Source organism: Oncorhynchus mykiss, chromosome 2 (assembly GCF_057628025.1).
Source record: "Oncorhynchus mykiss isolate SJ-2025 chromosome 2, ASM5762802v1, whole genome shotgun sequence".
NCBI classification, from domain to species: domain Eukaryota; kingdom Metazoa; phylum Chordata; class Actinopteri; order Salmoniformes; family Salmonidae; genus Oncorhynchus; species Oncorhynchus mykiss.
The window spans coordinates 677933-697356 of NC_143023.1; the positions used below are offsets into that span (position 1 = coordinate 677933).

At 45.4% G+C, this 19424-nt stretch overlaps 2 protein-coding genes across 6 annotated transcripts in view; both read right to left on the reverse strand.

Moving 5' to 3' along the window:
• Window positions 1–3967: 3967 nt before the first annotated feature.
• On the reverse strand, window positions 3968–17076 carry LOC110510375 (NSE2 SUMO ligase component of SMC5/6 complex). Of its 5 annotated transcripts, none has more exons than XM_090215844.1 (7): window positions 16778–17076; window positions 14786–14927; window positions 12784–12896; window positions 11528–11681; window positions 11321–11415; window positions 8630–8736; window positions 3968–4507 (listed from the first exon to the last, which is right to left on the reverse strand). In XM_090215844.1, exons 2-7 carry the CDS (start codon window positions 14898–14900, stop codon window positions 4417–4419), a joined length of 675 nt encoding a protein of 224 aa, XP_090071970.1. In that variant the 5' UTR covers window positions 14901–14927; window positions 16778–17076; the 3' UTR covers window positions 3968–4416. The 5 variants fall into 5 exon arrangements, with proteins under 5 accessions (XP_090071970.1, XP_090071980.1, XP_090071988.1 ...); XM_090215854.1 differs by having other exon boundaries at window positions 4026–4507; window positions 16914–17063; XM_090215848.1 differs by having other exon boundaries at window positions 4118–4507; window positions 14786–14908; window positions 16778–17059.
• Window positions 17077–18603: 1527 nt separating this feature from the next.
• Window positions 18604–19424, reverse strand: part of LOC110510374 (WASH complex subunit 5) — a 66258-nt gene continuing 65437 nt past the window's right edge. Inside the window, exon 29 of the mRNA XM_090215839.1 lies at window positions 18604–19212. Coding sequence (XP_090071965.1) covers window positions 19156–19212 — 57 coding nt within the window. The 3' untranslated portion in view covers window positions 18604–19155. The remainder of the gene's footprint in view (window positions 19213–19424) is intronic.

A 19424-nucleotide genomic window follows, 5' to 3' on the forward strand; every position in this document is an offset into this window, starting at 1 on the left:
GGATAAGCAGGTTTGTTCGTGTTCCCAGTAAACTGTCGTCTTGAATCAACTACAGCCAAGGTAGGTGGATAAGCAGGTTTGTTCGTGTTCCTAGTAAACTGTCCCTTTTGAAGGGATACTTGGGGATTTTGGGCAATGAGGTCCTTTATCTACCTCCCCAGAATCAGATGAACTTGTGAACACAATTTTTACGTCTGCGTGCAGTTTGAAGGATGTTGCTAACTAGCGTTAGCGCAACGGCTAGAAGTCTATGGGTATCTGCTAATACCCATACACTCCCAGCCATTGCGCTAATGCTAGTTAGCATTGGCTCACGAAACTATCCCCCAACTTCCCCATAGTTTTAATAAGTAGTCACACTTCCTGAAATCTGTATTCAAATAGTTTTAAAAAGTAGTCACTTCCTGAAATCTGTATTCAAATAGTTTTAAAAAGTAGTCACTTCCTGAAATCTGCATTCAAATAGTTTTAAAAAGTAGTCACTTCCTGAAATCTGTATTCAAATAGTTTTAAAAAGTAGTCACTTCCTGAAATCTGCATTCAAATAGTTTTAAAAAGTAGTCACTTCCTGAAATCTGTATTCAAATAGTTTTAAAAAGTAGTCACTTCCTGAAATCTGCATTCAAATAGTTTTAAAAAGTAGTCACTTCCTGAAATCTGTATTCAAATAGTTTTAAAAAGTAGTCACTTCCTGAAATCTGCATTCAAATAGTTTTAAAAAGTAGTCACTTCCTGAAATCTGTATTAAAATAGTTTTAAAAAGTAGTCACACTTCCTGAAATCTGTATTCAAATAGTTTTAAAAAGTAGTCACTTCCTGAAATCTGCATTCAAATAGTTTTAAAAAGTAGTCACTTCCTGAAATCTGTATTCAAATAGTTTTAAAAAGTAGTCACTTCCTGAAATCTGCATTCAAATAGTTTTAAAAAGTAGTCACTTCCTGAAATCTGTATTCAAATAGTTTTAAAAAGTAGTCACACTTCCTGAAATCTGTATTCAAATAGTTTTAAAAAGTAGTCACTTCCTGAAATCTGTATTCAAATAGTTTTAAAAAGTAGTCACTTCCTGAAATCTGCATTCAAATAGTTTTAAAAAGTAGTCACTTCCTGAAATCTGTATTCAAATAGTTTTAAAAAGTAGTAACTTCCTGAAATCTGCATTCAAATAGTTTTAAAAAGTAGTCACTTCCTGAAATCTGTATTCAAATAGTTTTAAAAAGTAGTCACACTTCCTGAAATCTGTATTCAAATAGTTTTAAAAAGTAGTCACTTCCTGAAATCTGCATTCAAATAGTTTTAAAAAGTAGTCACTTCCTGAAATCTGTATTCAAATAGTTTTAAAAAGTAGTCACTTCCTGAAATCTGCATTCAAATAGTTTTAAAAAGTAGTCACTTCCTGAAATCTGCATTCAAATAGTTTTAATAAGTAGTCACACTTCCTGAAATCTGTATTCATATGGTTTTAAAAAGTAGTCACTTCCTGAAATCTGTATTCAAATAGTTTTAAAAAGTAGTCACTTCCTGAAATCTGCATTCAAATAGTTTTAAAAAGTAGTCCCTTCCTGAAATCTGCATTCAAATAGTTTTAATAAGTAGTCACACTTCCTGAAATCTGTATTCATATGGTTTTAAAAAGTAGTCACACTTCCTGAAATCCGTATTCAAATAGTTTTAAAAAGTCACCTCCAAAGTAGCTATTTGTTCCCCAATCATTCCAAAGCAGTTAAAGGGAATGGGGCGCCATTTGGGACAAACAGAGTGGGGAGTATGGAGTATAATATTCAGACCCAGGCCTAAGAGATGGAACAGGCTGGCACTAATGGTGAGTGTTCATTGGTTTGCCAACACAAACTAAAAACTGCTGTGAAATTAACTGTGATGAAACGACAGTGAAAACGAGCAGATAACGTGGATTTTTAATACAAAACTGACCCAGATTCAATGTGAATAAATGACTCAAAATAAATGTTGTATCGTTTGTCTGTAAATCATTTCTCCGCTCTCAATTCTGTCTGCAAATGGTTAGTATGGCATGCCCTACCCTTTAAGAGGCTACGTCCCAAACGACACCCTATGGGCCCTGGTCAATAGTAGTGCACTACACAAGGAATAGGGTGCAATTTGGAACTCACCCATAGATGAGGGGGGGGAAAACAATAAGCAAGCTGCATCTGAAATCTTATTAAAAAACCTGACGTAAGATTATTAAAAGATTAGCTTCACCTAGTTCCATCTCAGCACACTCTCTGTTTGTTTCTGTCCTGTGAACAAAGAGTCTTCAGTTTACATGGAGGCAGGAGAGGGAGAGGCAGGGGGAGAGGCAGGAGAGGAGAGGTAGGGGGAGAGGCAGCAGAGGGAAAGGCAAGAGAGGAGAGGCAGGAGAGGGAGAGGCGAGGCAGGAGGGGAGAGGCAGGAGAGGGAGAGGCAGGAGAGGGAGAGGCAGGAGAGGGAGAGGCAGGAGGGGAGAGGCAGGAGGGGAGAGGGAGAGGCAGGGGGAGAGGCAGGAGAGGAGAGGAAAGAGAGGAGAGGGAGGCAGGAGAGGCAGCAGAGGAGAGGCAGGAGAGAAGAGGCAAGAGAGGAGAGGCAGGGGGAGAGGCAAGAGAGGGAGAGGCAGGAGAGGAGAAGCAAGAGAGGAGAGGCAGGGGAGGCAGGGGGAGAGGCAGGAGGGGAGAGGCAGGGGGAGAAGAGGCAAGAGAGGGACAGGCAGGAGAGGGACAGGCAGGAGAGGAGAGGCAGGAGAGGAGAGGCAGGAGAGGAGAGGCAGGAGAGGAGAGGCAGGAGAGGAGAGGCAGGAGAGGCAGGAGAGGAGAGGCAGGAGAGGAGAGGCAAGAGAGGAGAGGCAGGAGAGGAGAGGCAGGAGAGGAGAGGCAGGAGAGGAGAGGCAGGAGAGGAGAGGCAAGAGAGGAGAGGCAGGAGAGGAGAGGCAGGAGAGGAGACAGATTTAAATCACTCAACTGAATTGATTCACAGATTTCACACAATGAAATGGTCTACTTTTAGGATGGAACTGAAAATAGATACTTGATCATTTCCACATCATTTATTCAATAATCTTTTCAGTTTGTATGTTACAGACATGATCTTTTTGTGGTTTGTAAGTATTTAGGAAACCCACATTCTCTTGATTCATTTAGCCCAACTCTCTCAGAATAAGTAGGCTGATTATCCAGCTTCTCTCTTCATGACCTGAGTCACCTCTCCTGATGCCTTTGTGGTGTGTTCCAGGGACGACACTGCCCCCCAGTGGTCTATTACAGTAACTGCAGGTTCTCAACACCAAAGGCATAGGATTTTTAAATGTTTTTATTTAACTAGGCAAGTCAGTTAAGAACAAATTATTATTTACAATGACGGTCTACCGGGGAACAGTGGGTTAACTGCCTTGTTCAGGGGCAGAAAGACAGATTTTTCTTACCTTGTCAGCTCAGGGATTCGATCTAGCAACCTTTCGGTTACTGGCCCAATGCTCTAATCACTAGGCTACCTGCCCCCCCCCCCCCCCCCTCTCTAATCACTAGGCTACCTGCCCCCCCCCCCCCCCCCCCCTCTAATCACTAGGCTACCTGCCCCCCCCCCCCCTCTAACCACTAGGCTACCTGCCCCCCCCCTCTAACCACTAGGCTACCTGCCCCCCCCCCCCCCCCTCTAACCACTAGGCTACCTGCCCCCCCCCCCCCTCTAACCACTAGGCTACCTGCCCCCCCCCCTCTAACCACTAGGCTACCTGCCCCCCCCCCCTCTAACCACTAGGCTACCTGCCCCCCCCCCCCTCTAACCACTAGGCTACCTGCCCCCCCCCCTCTAACCACTAGGCTACCTGCCCCCCCCCCTCTAACCACTAGGCTACCTGCCCCCCCCTCTAACCACTAGGCTACCTGCCTCCCCCTCTAACCACTAGGCTACCTGCCCCCCCCCCCCCTCTAACCACTAGGCTACCTGCCCCCCCCCCCCCTCTAACCACTAGGCTACCTGCCCCCCCCCCCTCTAACCACTAGGCTACCTGCCCCCCCTCTAACCACTAGGCTACCTGCCTCCCCCTCTAACCACTAGGCTACCTGCCTCCCCCTCTAACCACTAGGCTACCTGCCCCCCCCCCCTCTAACCACTAGGCTACCTGCCCCCCCTCTAACCACTAGGCTACCTGCCTCCCCCTCTAACCACTAGGCTACCTGCCCCCCCCTTTATTGAACTGACTAAAAAATATGAATCCCTTATGTATAAATAGAGGTTTTGTTATATAAAACTTCAGAATAGTGCAATTCTGTGACGAACAAATACGATCAGACACAGCAGCAAGATAACATTTGGTCACAACAACAACAACAACAAGTCATGTTTTTTCCTCAATTAAATAAAAGTCTAATTATTATTGTCAGGTTTGATGAGTTGGCGTACTCCAGAATCATGCCTTTGGTAGTCTACCTCTTCTGGATCTGTCTCTTCATAATCTGATCTAGGATCAGGTCTCCCTGCTTCACGTCCGTGTTGCCACAGCCAACCACCGGACAGCTGTGGGACGGAGAAAATGAATATGCTAATGAATCAGTCTAATGTTTTACTGCAACAGTTGTTTAAGTATAAAACCAGGTGAGAAAACAGCAGGGGTTAGGGCAGAGAGATGACATCACATCCTGTTTGACAAGGTGCTATAGCAACAGTAACAGGGGTAGGACAGAGAGATGACATCACATCCTGTTTGACAAGGTGCTATAGCAACAGGGTAGGACAGAGAGACGACATCACATCCTGATTGACAAGGTGCTATAGCAACAGGGTAGGACAGAGAGACGACATCACATCCTGATTGACAAGGTGCTAACAGTAACAGGGTAGGACAGAGAGATGACATCACATCCTGATTGACAAGGTGCTATAGCAACAGGGGTAGGACAGAGAGATGACATCACATCCTGATTGACAAGGTGCTATAGCAACAGGGGTAGGACAGAGAGACATCACATCCTGATTGACAAGGTGCTATAGCAACAGGGGTAGGACAGAGAGATGACATCACATCCTGATTGACAAGGTGCTATAACAACAGGGGTAGGACAGAGAGATGACATCACATCCTGATTGACAAGGTGTTATAGCAACAGGGGTAGGACAGAGAGACGACATCACATCCTGATTGACAAGGTGTTATAGCAACAAGGGTAGGACAGAGAGATGACATCACATCTTGATTGACAAGGTGCTATAGCAACAGGGGTAGGACAGAGAGACGACATCACATCCTGATTGACAAGGTGCTAACAGTAACAGGGTAGGACAGAGAGACGACATCACATCCTGATTGACAAGGTGCTAACAGTAACAGGGTAGGACAGAGAGACGACATCACATCCTGATTGACAAGGTGCTAACAATAACAGGGTAGGACAGAGAGACGACATCACATCCTGATTGACAAGGTGCTATAGCAACAGGGTAGGACAGAGAGACGACATCACATCCTGATTGACAAGGTGCTATAACAACAGGGTAGGACAGAGAGACGACATCACATCCTGTTTGACAAGGTGTTATAACAACAGGGTAGGACAGAGAGACGACATCCCATCCTGATTGACAAGGTGCTATAACAACAGGGTAGGACAGAGAGACGACATCACATCCTGTTTGACAAGGTGTTATAACAACAGGGTAGGACAGAGAGACGACATCACATCCTGATTGACAAGGTGCTATAGCAACAGGGGTAGAACAGAGAGACGACATCACATCCTGATTGACAAGGTGCTATAGCAACAGGGTAGGACAGAGACGACATCACATCCTGATTGACAAGGTGCTATAACAGCAGGGTAGGACGGAGAGACGACATCACATCCTGATTGACAAGGTGCTATAGCAACAGGGTAGGACAGAGAGACGACATCACATCCTGATTGACAAGGTGCTATAGCAACAGGGGTAGGACAGAGAGACATCACATCCTGATTGACAAGGTGCTATAGCAACAGGGTAGGACAGAGAGACGACATCACATCCTGATTGACAAGGTGCTAACAATAACAGGGTAGGACAGAGAGACGACATCACATCCTGATTGACAAGGTGCTAACAGTAACAGGGTAGGACAGAGAGACGACATCACATCCTGATTGACAAGGTGCTAACAATAACAGGGTAGGACAGAGAGACGACATCACATCCTGATTGACAAGGTGCTATAGCAACAGGGTAGGACAGAGAGACGACATCACATCCTGTTTGACAAGGTGTTATAACAACAGGGTAGGACAGAGAGACGACATCCCATCCTGATTGACAAGGTGCTATAACAACAGGGTAGGACAGAGAGACGACATCACATCCTGTTTGACAAGGTGTTATAACAACAGGGTAGGACAGAGAGACGACATCACATCCTGATTGACAAGGTGCTATAGCAACAGGGGTAGGACAGAGAGACGACATCACATCCTGATTGACAAGGTGCTATAGCAACAGGGTAGGACAGAGAGACGACATCACATCCTGATTGACAAGGTGCTATAACAGCAGGGTAGTACAGAGAGACGACATCACATCCTGATTGACAAGGTGCTATAGTAACGGGTAGGACAGAGAGACGACATCACATCCTGATTGACAAGGTGCTATAGCAACGGGTAGGACAGAGAGACGACATCACATCCTGATTGACAAGGTGCTATAGCAACAGGGGTAGGACAGAGAGACGACATCACATCCTGATTGACAAGGTGCTATAGCAAAAGGGTAGGACAGAGAGACGACATCACATCCTGATTGACAAGGTGCTATAGCAACAGGGTAGGACAGAGACGACATCACATCCTGATTGACAAGGTGCTAACAGTAACAGGGTAGGACAGAGAGACGACATCACATCCTGATTGACAAGGTGCTAACAATAACAGGGTAGGACAGAGAGACGACATCACATCCTGATTGACAAGGTGCTATAGCAACAGGGTAGGACAGAGAGACGACATCACATCCTGTTTGACAAGGTGTTATAACAACAGGGTAGGACAGAGAGACGACATCCCATCCTGATTGACAAGGTGCTATAACAACAGGGTAGGACAGAGAGACGACATCACATCCTGTTTGACAAGGTGTTATAAGAACAGGGTAGGACAGAGAGACGACATCACATCCTGATTGACAAGGTGCTATAGCAACAGGGGTAGGACAGAGAGACGACATCACATCCTGATTGACAAGGTGCTATAGCAACAGGGTAGGACAGAGAGACGACATCACATCCTGATTGACAAGGTGCTATAACAGCAGGGTAGTACAGAGAGACGACATCACATCCTGATTGACAAGGTGCTATAGTAACGGGTAGGACAGAGAGACGACATCACATCCTGATTGACAAGGTGCTATAGCAACGGGTAGGACAGAGAGACGACATCACATCCTGATTGACAAGGTGCTATAGCAACAGGGGTAGGACAGAGAGACGACATCACATCCTGATTGACAAGGTGCTATAGCAAAAGGGTAGGACAGAGAGACGACATCACATCCTGATTGACAAGGTGCTATAGCAACAGGGTAGGACAGAGACGACATCACATCCTGATTGACAAGGTGCTAACAGTAACAGGGTAGGACAGAGAGACGACATCACATCCTGATTGACAAGGTGCTAACAATAACAGGGTAGAACAGAGAGACGACATCACATCCTGATTGACAAGGTGCTATAACAACAGGGTAGGACAGAGAGACGACATCACATCCTGATTGACAAGGTGCTATAGCAACAGGGGTAGGACAGAGAGACGACATCACATCCTGATTGACAAGGTGTTATAGCAACAAGGGTAGGACAGAGAGATGACATCACATCTTGATTGACAAGGTGCTATAGCAACAGGGGTAGGACAGAGAGACGACATCACATCCTGATTGACAAGGTGTTATAGCAACAAGGGTAGGACAGAGAGATGACATCACATCCTGATTGACAAGGTGCTATAGCAACAGGGGTAGGACAGAGAGACATCACATCCTGATTGACAAGGTGCTATAGCAACAGGGTAGGACAGAGAGACGACATCACATCCTGATTGACAAGGTGCTAACAGTAACAGGGTAGGACAGAGAGACGACATCACATCCTGATTGACAAGGTGCTAACAGTAACAGGGTAGGACAGAGAGACGACATCACATCCTGATTGACAAGGTGCTAACAATAACAGGGTAGGACAGAGAGACGACATCACATCCTGATTGACAAGGTGCTATAACAACAGGGTAGGACAGAGAGACGACATCACATCCTGATTGACAAGGTGCTATAGCAACAGGGGTAGGACAGAGAGATGACATCACATCCTGATTGACAAGGTGCTATAGCAACAGGGGTAGGACAGAGAGACATCACATCCTGATTGACAAGGTGCTATAGCAACAGGGGTAGGACAGAGAGACATCACATCCTGATTGACAAGGTGCTATAGCAACAGGGGTAGGACAGAGAGATGACATCACATCCTGATTGACAAGGTGCTATAGCAACAGGGTAGGGCAGAGAGACTACATCACATCCTGATTGACAAGGTGCTAACAGTAACAGGCAGACTCAAGACAACAGAGTGTAAATGAATTGACTAAACCAGACAGCAGGAGCGTCACGTCTCACCGTAACTTCTTCTTCTGGTTTTGCCTGGCCTTGATCATCCCCATAATGGCGTCCCGGTCGTAGTGGTGGTTACACTTCTTGTTCTTCATTGGGTTCACCATCTCCACCTGCAGGGCCACACAACAACATGGACACAACCAGACTGTAAGGCTTTATTGTCCTGTTGCCGGGCAGATTAGTTTACAGTGGGGGAAAGACATACCATCTCCACCTGCAGGGCCACACAACAACATGGACACAACCAGACTAAGGCTTTATTGTCCTGTTGCCCGGCAGATTAGTTTACAGTGGGGGAAAGACATACCTGAGGGGACAGGTTAGACACTGACAGGAAGAGAGAGACCAACCTGAGGGGACAGGTTAGATACTGACAGGAGGAGTAGAGACCAACCTGAGGGGACAGGTTAGATACTGACAGGAGGAGGAGACCAACCTGAGTCAGGGGACAGGTGAAGTTACTGACAGGAGGAGTAGAGACCAACCTGAGTCAGGGGACAGGTGAAGTTACTGACAGGAGGAGTAGAGACCAACCTGAGGGGACAGGTTAGATACTGACAGGAGGAGGAGACCAACCTGAGTCAGGGGACAGGTAAAGTTACTGACAGGAGGAGTAGAGACCAACCTGAGTCAGGGGACAGGTTAGATACTGACAGGAGGAGTAGAGACCAACCTGAGTCAGGGGACAGGTTAGATACTGACAGGAGGAGTAGAGACCAAACTGAGTCAGGGGACAGGCTAGTTACTGACAGGAGGAGAGAGACCAACCTGAGTCAGGGGACAGGTGAAGTTACTGACAGGAGGAGTAGAGACCAACCTGAGTCAGGGGACAGGTTAGATACTGACAGGAGGAGGAGACCAACCTGAGTCAGGGGACAGGTGAAGTTACTGACAGGAGGAGTAGAGACCAACCTGAGTCAGGGGACAGGTGAAGTTACTGACAGGAGGAGTAGAGACCAACCTGAGTCAGGGGACAGGTTAGATACTGACAGGAGGAGTAGAGACCAACCTGAGTCAGGGGACAGGTTAGATACTGACAGGAGGAGTAGAGACCAACCTGAGTCAGGGGACAGGTTAGATACTGACAGGAAGAGTAGAGACCAAACTGAGTCAGGGGACAGGTTAGATACTGACAGGAGGAGAGAGACCAACCTGAGTCAGGGGACAGGCTAGTTACTGACAGGAGGAGAGAGACCAACCTGAGTCAGGGGACAGGCTAGTTACTGACAGGAGGAGAGAGACCAACCTGAGTGAGGGGACAGGCTAGTTACTGACAGGAGGAGAGAGACCAACCTGAGTCAGGGGACAGGCTAGTTACTGACAGGAGGAGAGAGACCAACCTGAGTCAGGGGACAGGTTAGATACTGACAGGAAGAGTAGAGACCAACCTGAGTCAGGGGACAGGTTAGATACTGACAGGAGGAGTAGAGACCAAACTGAGTCAGGGGACAGGTTAGATACTGACAGGAGGAGAGAGACCAACCTGAGTCAGGGGACAGGTTAGTTACTGACAGGAGTAGAGACCAACCTGAGTCAGGGGACAGGTTAGTTACTGACAGGAGGAGAGAGACCAACCTGAGTCAGGGGACAGGCTAGACCAACCTGAGTGAGGGGACAGGTTAGATACTGACAGGAGGAGGAGAGACCAACCTGAGTCAGGGGACAGGTTAGATACTGACATGAGGAGGAGAGACCAACCTGAGTCAGGGGACAGGTTAGATACTGACAGGAAGAGTAGAGACCAACCTGAGTCAGGGGACAGGTTAGATACTGACATGAGGAGGAGAGACCAACCTGAGTCAGGGGACAGGTTAGATACTGACAGGAAGAGTAGAGACCAACCTGAGTCAGGGGACAGGTTAGATACTGACAGGAGGAGAGAGACCAACCTGAGTCAGGGGACAGGTTAGTTACTGACAGGAGTAGAGACCAACCTGAGTCAGGGGACAGGTTAGATACTGACAGGAGGAGTAGAGACCAAACAGTCAGGGGACAGGTTAGATACTGACAGGAGGAGAGAGACCAACCTGAGTGAGGGGACAGGTTAGATACTGACAGGAGGAGAGAGACCAACCTGAGTCAGGGGACAGGTTAGATACTGACAGGAGGAGGAGAGACCAACCTGAGTCAGGGGACAGGTTAGATACTGACAGGAGGAAGAGAGACCAACCTGAGTCAGGGGACAGGTTAGATACTGACAGGAGGAGGAGAGACCAACCTGAGTCAGGGGACAGGTTAGATACTGACAGGAGGAGAGAGACCAACCTGAGTGAGGGGACAGGTTAGATACTGACAGGAGGAGAGAGACCAACCTGAGTCAGGGGACAGGTTAGATACTGACAGGAGGAGGAGAGACCAACCTGAGTCAGGGGACAGGTTAGATACTGACAGGAGGAAGAGAGACCAACCTGAGTCAGGGGACAGGTTAGATACTGACAGGAGGAGGAGAGACCAACCTGAGTCAGGGGACAGGTTAGATACTGACAGGAGGAGAGAGACCAACCTGAGTCAGGGGACAGGTTAGATACTGACAGGAGGAGTAGAGACCAACCTGAGTCAGGGGACAGGTTTGATACTGACAGGAGGAGTAGAGGACCAACCTGAGTCAGGGGACAGGTTAGATACTGACAGGAGGAGAGAGACCAACCTGAGTCAGGGGACAGGTTAGATACTGACAGGAGGAGAGAGACCAACCTGAGTCAGGGGACAGGTGAAGTTAACCTCACTCTGCGTCACAGCAACATCCTCATCTAGCTCCTCCTCCATATTATCTGCTGCCTCAGGGTTCACTGATGGAGACAGAACATACACACAAGACAGGTTACCAGTCACCATGTGGGACATGCTGCTAGTCTACATACAACTAGTGTGTGTGTGTGTGTGTGTGTGTGTGTGCCTCACCTGTTTTGAGTGCGTTTCTGACGTTCTCCTTAAAGCTGACCAGCTTGACGTGGTTCTGTAGCTCTCCCTCAGACAGACTGCCGTGTCTCTCAGTGAACTTCTCCTTCACCAGAGACTTCAGTCTGAACATGGCCTCGGGCTCCTGGTTTCTCACCTGGAGAACAGGAGGCAGGTAACATCAGACAGGTGCTGGGGGGGGGGGGGGGGGTCAGACAGGTGCTGGGGGGGGCAGACAGGTGCTGGGGGGGGGGGGGCAGACAGGTGCTCTAGGGAGGGCAGACAGGTGCTCTGGGGGGGGCAGACAGGTGCTCTGGGGGGGGCAGACAGGTGCTCTGGGGGGGGGCAGACAGGTGGTATTGGACATGATCAGTTAGTCCCTCCCTGTTTCAGACGATCAGTTAGTCCCTCCCTGTTTCAGACGATCAGTTAGTCCCTCCCTGGTTCCAATCTTTCCCTCACCATTCATTCCCCCCCCCCCCTATAGAGGATTTTAGAAACAGTTAAAATAAGGGCTGTGTTTGGTGTAGTTTACCCCGGTGTGGCGTTTTAATTACCATGTCAATCTCTCCAGGACAAGGTGACTTTTATCAATATATCTCTAGGACAAGGTGACTTTTATCAATATATCTCTAGGACAAGGTGACTTTTATCAATATATCTCTAGGACAAGGTGACTTTTATCAATATATCTCTAGGACAAGGTGACTTTTATCAATATATCTCTAGGACAAGGTGACTTTCATCAATATATTTGGCCCCATTTCCTCACAGATTTGAAAATGCTAATTAGCATCAAAGTAGACATCATACAAAACTACAACTCCCAGCATGCTCCTGCATGTCATCTCAAGCTGACACCTTCGCTAACAGGTATTGTATCAATTCAAAACTGGCACAAGACAGTTCACAGAATTGTCCATTTAAAGAAATGTAACCCGTTTATTTAGTACTACATTGTTCTATGGGCTTGACTGGTTTAGTTGAATAACATGACTAGGTAAATATATCATCTATTGTCTATAATAACACCATTACAGGACTAGGTAAATAGATCATCTATTGTCTGGTTTAGTTTAATAACACCATTACATGACTAGTATCACTGGAAAGTGACATTCTGAGTGATAACGTAGAGGATTGTAATTCCTTATCCAACAGCTACAGTAGGCTACACACTGCCGTTTGAGGATCCACACTGATCTCCAGAATACATCCGACAGAAAATGAACTTTGACCCCTGCAGTTCAGTACTTCACCTCTGCAGTGACAGAGTTCACCACCTCAACGAAGCAGTTGATCTCCTGGTCCAGTTTGGCACACTCCAGCATCATCACCTCCAGCTTCTTCAGGACTGCATCATTCTCAGTTCCTGTAATAATCATCACATCATACTAAATTACTCATATCTCTGTATACTGTTGTTATGGTGACACAAGCTTCCAAATGGTAGACAGCATTCCATAGGTCTGTATACTGTTGTTATGGTGACACAAGCTTCCAAATGGTAGACAGCATTCCATAGCTCTGTATACTGTTGTTATGGTGACACAAGCTTCCAAATGATAGACAGCATTCCATAGCTCTGTATAGTAGAAAATGTGTCCAACTAGCCTGCTGGCTAGTGCTTTTCGGACCGGGCTAGTAGAAAATGTGTCCAACTAGCCTGCTGACTAGTGCTTTCCAGACCGAGCTAGTAGAACATGTGTCCAACTAGCCTGTTGGCTAGTGCTTTTCAGACCGAGCTAGTAGAAAATGTGTCCAACTAGCCTGCTGGCTAGTGCTTTTCAGACCGTGCTAGTAGAAAATGTGTCCAACTAGCCTGCTGGCTAGTGCTTTCCAGACCGGGCTAGTGCTTTCCAGACCGGGCTAGTAGAAAATGTGTCCAACTAGCCTGCTGGCTAGTGCTTTCCAGACCGGGCTAGTAGAAAATGTGTCCAACTAGCCTGCTGGCTAGTGCTTTCCAGACCGAGCTAGTAGAACATATGTCCAACTAGCCTGCTGGCTAGTGCTTTCCAGACCGGGCTAGTAGAAAATGTGTCCAACTAGCCTGCTGGCTAGTGCTTTCCAGACAGAGCTAGTAGAAAATGTGTCCAACTAGCCTGCTGGCTAGTGCTTTTCAGACCGTGCTAGTAGAAAATGTGTCCAACTAGCCTGCTGGCTAGTGCTTTCCAGACCAAGCTAGTAGAAAATGTGTCCAACTAGCCTGCTGGCTAGTGCTTTCCAGACCGAGCTAGTAGAAAATGTGTCCAAATAGCCTGCTGGCTAGTGCTTTCCAGACCGAGCTAGTAGAAAATGTGTCCAACTAGCCTGCTGGCTAGTGCTTTCCAGACCGGGCTAGTAGAAAATGTGTCCAACTAGCCTGCTGGCTAGTGCTTTCCAGACCGGGCTAGTAGAAAATGTGTCCAACTAGCCTGTTGGCTAGTGCTTTCCAGACCGGGCTAGTAGAAAATGTGTCCAACTAGCCTGCTGGCTAGTGCTTTTCAGACCGAGCTAGTAGAAAATGTGTCCAACTAGCCTGCTGGCTAGTGCTTTCCAGACCGGGCTAGTAGAAAATGTGTCCAACTAGCCTGCTGGCTAGTGCTTTTCAGACCGAGCTAGTAGAAAATGTGTCCAACTAGCCTGCTGGCTAGTGCTTTCCAGACCGAGCTAGTAGAAAATGTGTCCAACTAGCCTGCTGGCTAGTGCTTTCCAGACCGGGCTAGTAGAAAATGTGTCCAACTAGCCTGCTGGCTAGTGCTTTCCAGACCGGGCTAGTAGAAAATGTGTCCAACTAGCCTGCTGGCTAGTGCTTTCCAGACCGGGCTAGTAGAAAATGTGTCCAACTAGCCTGCTGGCTAGTGCTTTCCAGACCGGGCTAGTAGAAAATGTGTCCAAATAGCCTGCTGGATAGAGAGATTTAATATGTTCAAATATCACACGGCACAGATTTTTGACCTGGGCTCGTAAAAACTTCAATATACCAAAATCCTCAAGTGACATCCTTGTGTGAACCGCTCCACTTCCTAGTCAGTCAGTCAGACAGTCAGTCAGTCAGTCAGACAGTCAGTCAGTCAGACAGACAGTCAGTCAGTCAGACAGTCAGTCAGTCAGTCAGACAGTCCCGTTGACTACATACACACAAAGAGCCTGTCCAGTGAGAAGGATTCGACAAAGATATTACCAGCACAGTCAAGTGTCTCTCTGATAGAGACGTGCCACTAACCTACCTGCTGTTTCTGCCACACGTGTCTCTCTGATAGAGACGTGCCACTAACCTACCTGCTGTTTCTGCCACGTCCAGAGCGACGTCGGTCACGATGTCCATCCCCGTTCCAATATCTGCCTGACATGTTTTCAGACTGGACAGTGTGGAGTGGACTGCACTCAAGGACATGTTGAAATCTAAAACATGAGAAAGTATCTGAAACAAGAGATGTTAAGTTGTTAGAATGTTAGGTCCCTTTGTGTTTTGGTTAATCGTGTTTGTCACATGACATTGTTTTTTTTTTTTTAAACCTTTATTTAAAAGATTTTTCATCAAACGGTCCTGTTTGTTTTTCATGTCAGATGGTCCAGAAACATCCTTAGACAACTGCTTTCATTTTTGTTCTAATTCAAATTTATAGAAAATGCTTAAAATAAAATAAAATACCAAAACACAGGGTCCTGGTTATAATGAATCAACCAAAACACAGGGTCCTGGTTATAATGAATCAACCAAAACACAGGGACCTGGTTATAATGAATCAACCAAAACACAGGATCCTGGTTATAATGAATCAACCAAAACACAGGGACCTGGTTATAATGAATCAACCAAAACACAGGGTCCTGGTTATAATGAATCAACCAAAACACAGGGTCCTGGTCATAATGATTAACCAAAACACAGGGTCCTGGTCATAATGATTAACCAAAACACAGGATCCTGGTTATAATGAATCAACCAAAACACAGGGTCCTGGTTATAATGAATCAACCAAAACACAGGGTCCTGGTTATAATGAATCAACCAAAACACAGGGTCCTGGTTATAATGAATCAACCAAAACACAGGGTCCTGGTCATAATGATTAACCAAAACACAGGGTCCTGGTTATAATGAATCAACCAAAACACAGGATCCTGGTTATAATGAATCAACCAAAACACAGGGTCCTGGTTATAATGAATCAACCAAAACACAGGGTCCTGGTCATAATGATTAACCAAAACACAGGGTCCTGGTTATAATGAATCAACCAAAACACAGGGTCCTGGTTATAATGAATCAACCAAAACACAGGGTCCTGGTTATAATGAATCAACCAAAACACAGGGTCCTGGTCATAATGATTAACCAAAACACAGGGTCCTGGTTATAATGAATCAACCAAAACACAGGGTCCTGGTTATAATGAATCAATCAAAACACAGGGACCTGGTTATAATGAATTAACACGATTAACCAAAACAGGTACCTGGTTATAATGAATCAACATGATTAACCAAAACACAGGGACCTGGTTATAATGAATCAACACGATTAACCAAAACACAGGGACCTGGTTATAATGAATCAACACGATTAACCAAAACACAGGGACCTGTTTATAATGAATGAACCAAAACACAGGGACCTAGTTATAATGAATCAACACGATTAACCAAAACACAGGGACCTGGTTATAATGAATCAACACGATTAACCAAAACACAGGGACCTGGTTATAATGAATCAACACGATTAACCAAAACACAGGGACCTAGTTATAATGAATCAACACGATTAACCAAAACACAGGGACCTGGTTATAATGAATCAACACGATTAACCAAAACACAGGGACCTAGTTATAATGAATCAACACGATTAACCAAAACACAGGGACCTGGTTATAATGAATCAACACGATTAACCAAAACACAGGGACCTGTTTATAATGAATGAACCAAAACACAGGGACCTAGTTATAATGAATCAATCAAAACACAGGGACCTGGTTATAATGAATTAACACGATGAACCAAAACAGGGACCTGGTTATAATGAATCAACCAAAACACAGGGTCCTGGTTATAATGAATCAAGCCACCCTCGGTATATTGGAGCAGATGCCAGGATGTCCAACCCTAACCCCTGGAGAACTGGTGTGCAGGTTTTTGTTCCAGCCTTGCTCAAAACACACCTGATTCAGTTGCTCACCGAGACCTTGTGTAGTCGACTTAACGTTAGAGCAAAGTTGGAATAATAACCTGCATACGATCACAAAACAAGTTATCTGTAGCTACCTTCAGGTTGAATCCACGTATCACCAACAAGTGCACTGACTGTCTACGTTGATACCTGGCCAGCCGGTTAACGTTACGCTATAATCACTAACTATGGGCGGCTAAGCAAGAGCGTGCCAATAAATAGCTCGCTAACCTCACGACTTTCCTCGCTGGGATGGTTTTTACAGGTTGTAGACGTGTTCTTTAATGTGTTGGTGTCTAAACAAGAGAAAATACTAAACAACTTTAGCTGCGTAAAATGACCGGGAAAAGTTTGTTCTCGTTTCCGGTTCCTCTTGAGGTGGTCTAAATCTTCTCCTTCTTCGATGGGGTTGAACGGCGGCTGGCATTCAATGTTAGGGGTGCATTATCGCCACCAGCTGGACGGGGTATTGAATAAGATAATAACAACATTATTGATAACTATTAATAATAATAACAATACAATTTCGGGAAAGAGAGAAAACGATATCATACAAAATAAAAAACGTCAACTAAAAAAAACATTACAAAATAAATTAATATAAATTAAATTAATAAATATATTTATTAATCATACTTATTCAATCACAGTCCACTCCAAAATACTTCCCTGCACAGGATCAGGGGCCTGTGATGGGCTACATTAACCTATGTGGTCTAATCTCGAGGCCATCCTTCCAAATCTCAACTCATAATATGTCAAGATTAGATGAGGAATATGACTTCTATAAATTGTATATCTATACATAATGTATCATTAAGATGAGGAATATGACTTCTAGAAATGGTATATCTATACATAATGTCACTCACTATACAGCATATAGAGGAAACCTCTGTACCCACACAGACACTGGACAACAAGTCAGTTAACCCCTGTACCCACACAGACACTTGACACCAGGTTAGGTAACCCCATATACTGGACACCAAGTCAGTTAACCCCTATACCCACACAGACACTTGATACCAAGTCAGGTAACCCCTGTACCCACACAGACACTTGACACCAGGTTAGGTAACCCCATATACTGGACATCAAGTCAGTTAACCCCTATACCCACACAGACACTTGATACCAAGTCAGGTAACCCCTGTAACCACACATACACTTGATACCAAGTCAGGTAACCCCTGTACCCACACAGATACCTGACACCAAGTCAGTTAACCCCTGTACCCACACAGACACTGGACACCAAGTCAGGGGACTTAGATCGCTGCTTTGTCTAAAACTCAGGTAACTACACCACATGTATTAGTTACCATGTTGAACAGATTAACATCGGGTATCGGGGTAGATACCAATCATTCCCCCTCGTGGTTTTCTACTCCTGTGTTCAGCGTCTCGATCAGGAGACGAGAGAAAAGACTGAGAACACCACGGTCCAAGCGACCTGTGTTGAATTAAAAACGGGAGAGACTGGGAGCTAAGCTTCCACTTGACATGCTGGTGATGTCTTCTAGTTTTGTCAACATTTTGCCTGTTTTTTTGTAACATGAAATAGGTTGATGCTATTGAAGGATTTGTAAAAATGTTTTTAAAGATTATACAGAATGTCGCACCAGCTCTAGTATGCTGAGGAAACTATTAGGATCCACATTATATGATATATCAATGTGTTTTATGATGGCCAGGCGACACAGTTTATGACGTGGCACACAACCATTGGTTGATGGTCGATGCAACATCTGCTCACAGGATCTGGACCAATGAATCCAGTCTCATTGAAGAAGGAGGAAGTCCAGCCAGACATTTCTTCAAAATAAAAGACACCAAAAACTTACTGTAAATTGCTTGGATTTTAAAATGTTTTTTAAAAAGTTCTGTTATATGATATAAACAAAAAAAATCAACAAAATTATATACCATTATATTTATTCAAAGCCTCTTTTGTATTTAATTAATGACATATTACCACAGTGACATTATACCAAAGCTGGTAACACCTGATGTTATTAAAAACCATTCAACTATTTACCGTGTAACTAACGCATTAGCACATTAAAGGTCATTACGTAGCCAAGAGATTAATTAAAGTCAAAATGAATGAATCAACAGAAAGTTAAACCAAGAAGCCTTTATCTAGATCTTCACAGGATTGTCCTGAACTCGAGGCCTTTATCTAGATCTTCACAGGACTGTCCTGAACTCGAGGCCTTTATCTAGATCTTCACAGGACTGTCCTGAACTCGAGGCCTTTGTCTAGATCTTCACAGGACTGTCCTGAACTCGAGGCCTTTATCCAGATCTTCACAGGACTGTCCTGAACTCGAGGCCTTTATCTAGATCTTCACAGGACTGTCCTGAACTCGAGGCCTTTGTCTAGATCTTCACAGGACTGTCCTGAACTCGAGGCCTTTATCCAGATCTTCACAGGACTGTCCTGAACTCGAGGCCTTTGTCTAGATCTTCACAGGACTGTCCTGAACTCGTCAAAGATGAAACTTGGCACGTGGGCCTCGGCCACCTTTAAAGACAGAAAAACAACAACAGATTATTATATGCATGTAAAATGTAATATTCCAGATGAATATCTATAGTATTTTTTTCCCCCCCATGGGTGTTGTTGCTAATCCTAATCTAATCCAATCCAATCCTAATCCTAATCTAAACCTAATCTAGTCCTAATCCAATCCTAATCTAATCCAATCCTAATCTAATCCTAATCTAGTCCTAATC

Bases quoted from the DNA above. Each gene is read 5' to 3' on its own strand.
- LOC110510375 (XM_090215844.1), bottom strand. From the start codon at position 14,900: ATGTCCTTGAGTGCAGTCCACTCCACACTGTCCAGTCTGAAAACATGT. The intron at 11,682-12,783 runs GTGAAGTACTGA...CCTGTTCTCCAG, and splicing joins TGAACTCTGTCACTGCAGAG to GTGAGAAACCAGGAGCCCGA. The intron at 4,508-8,629 runs GTGAGACGTGAC...TCCGTCCCACAG, and splicing joins AACCAGAAGAAGAAGTTACG to CTGTCCGGTGGTTGGCTGTG.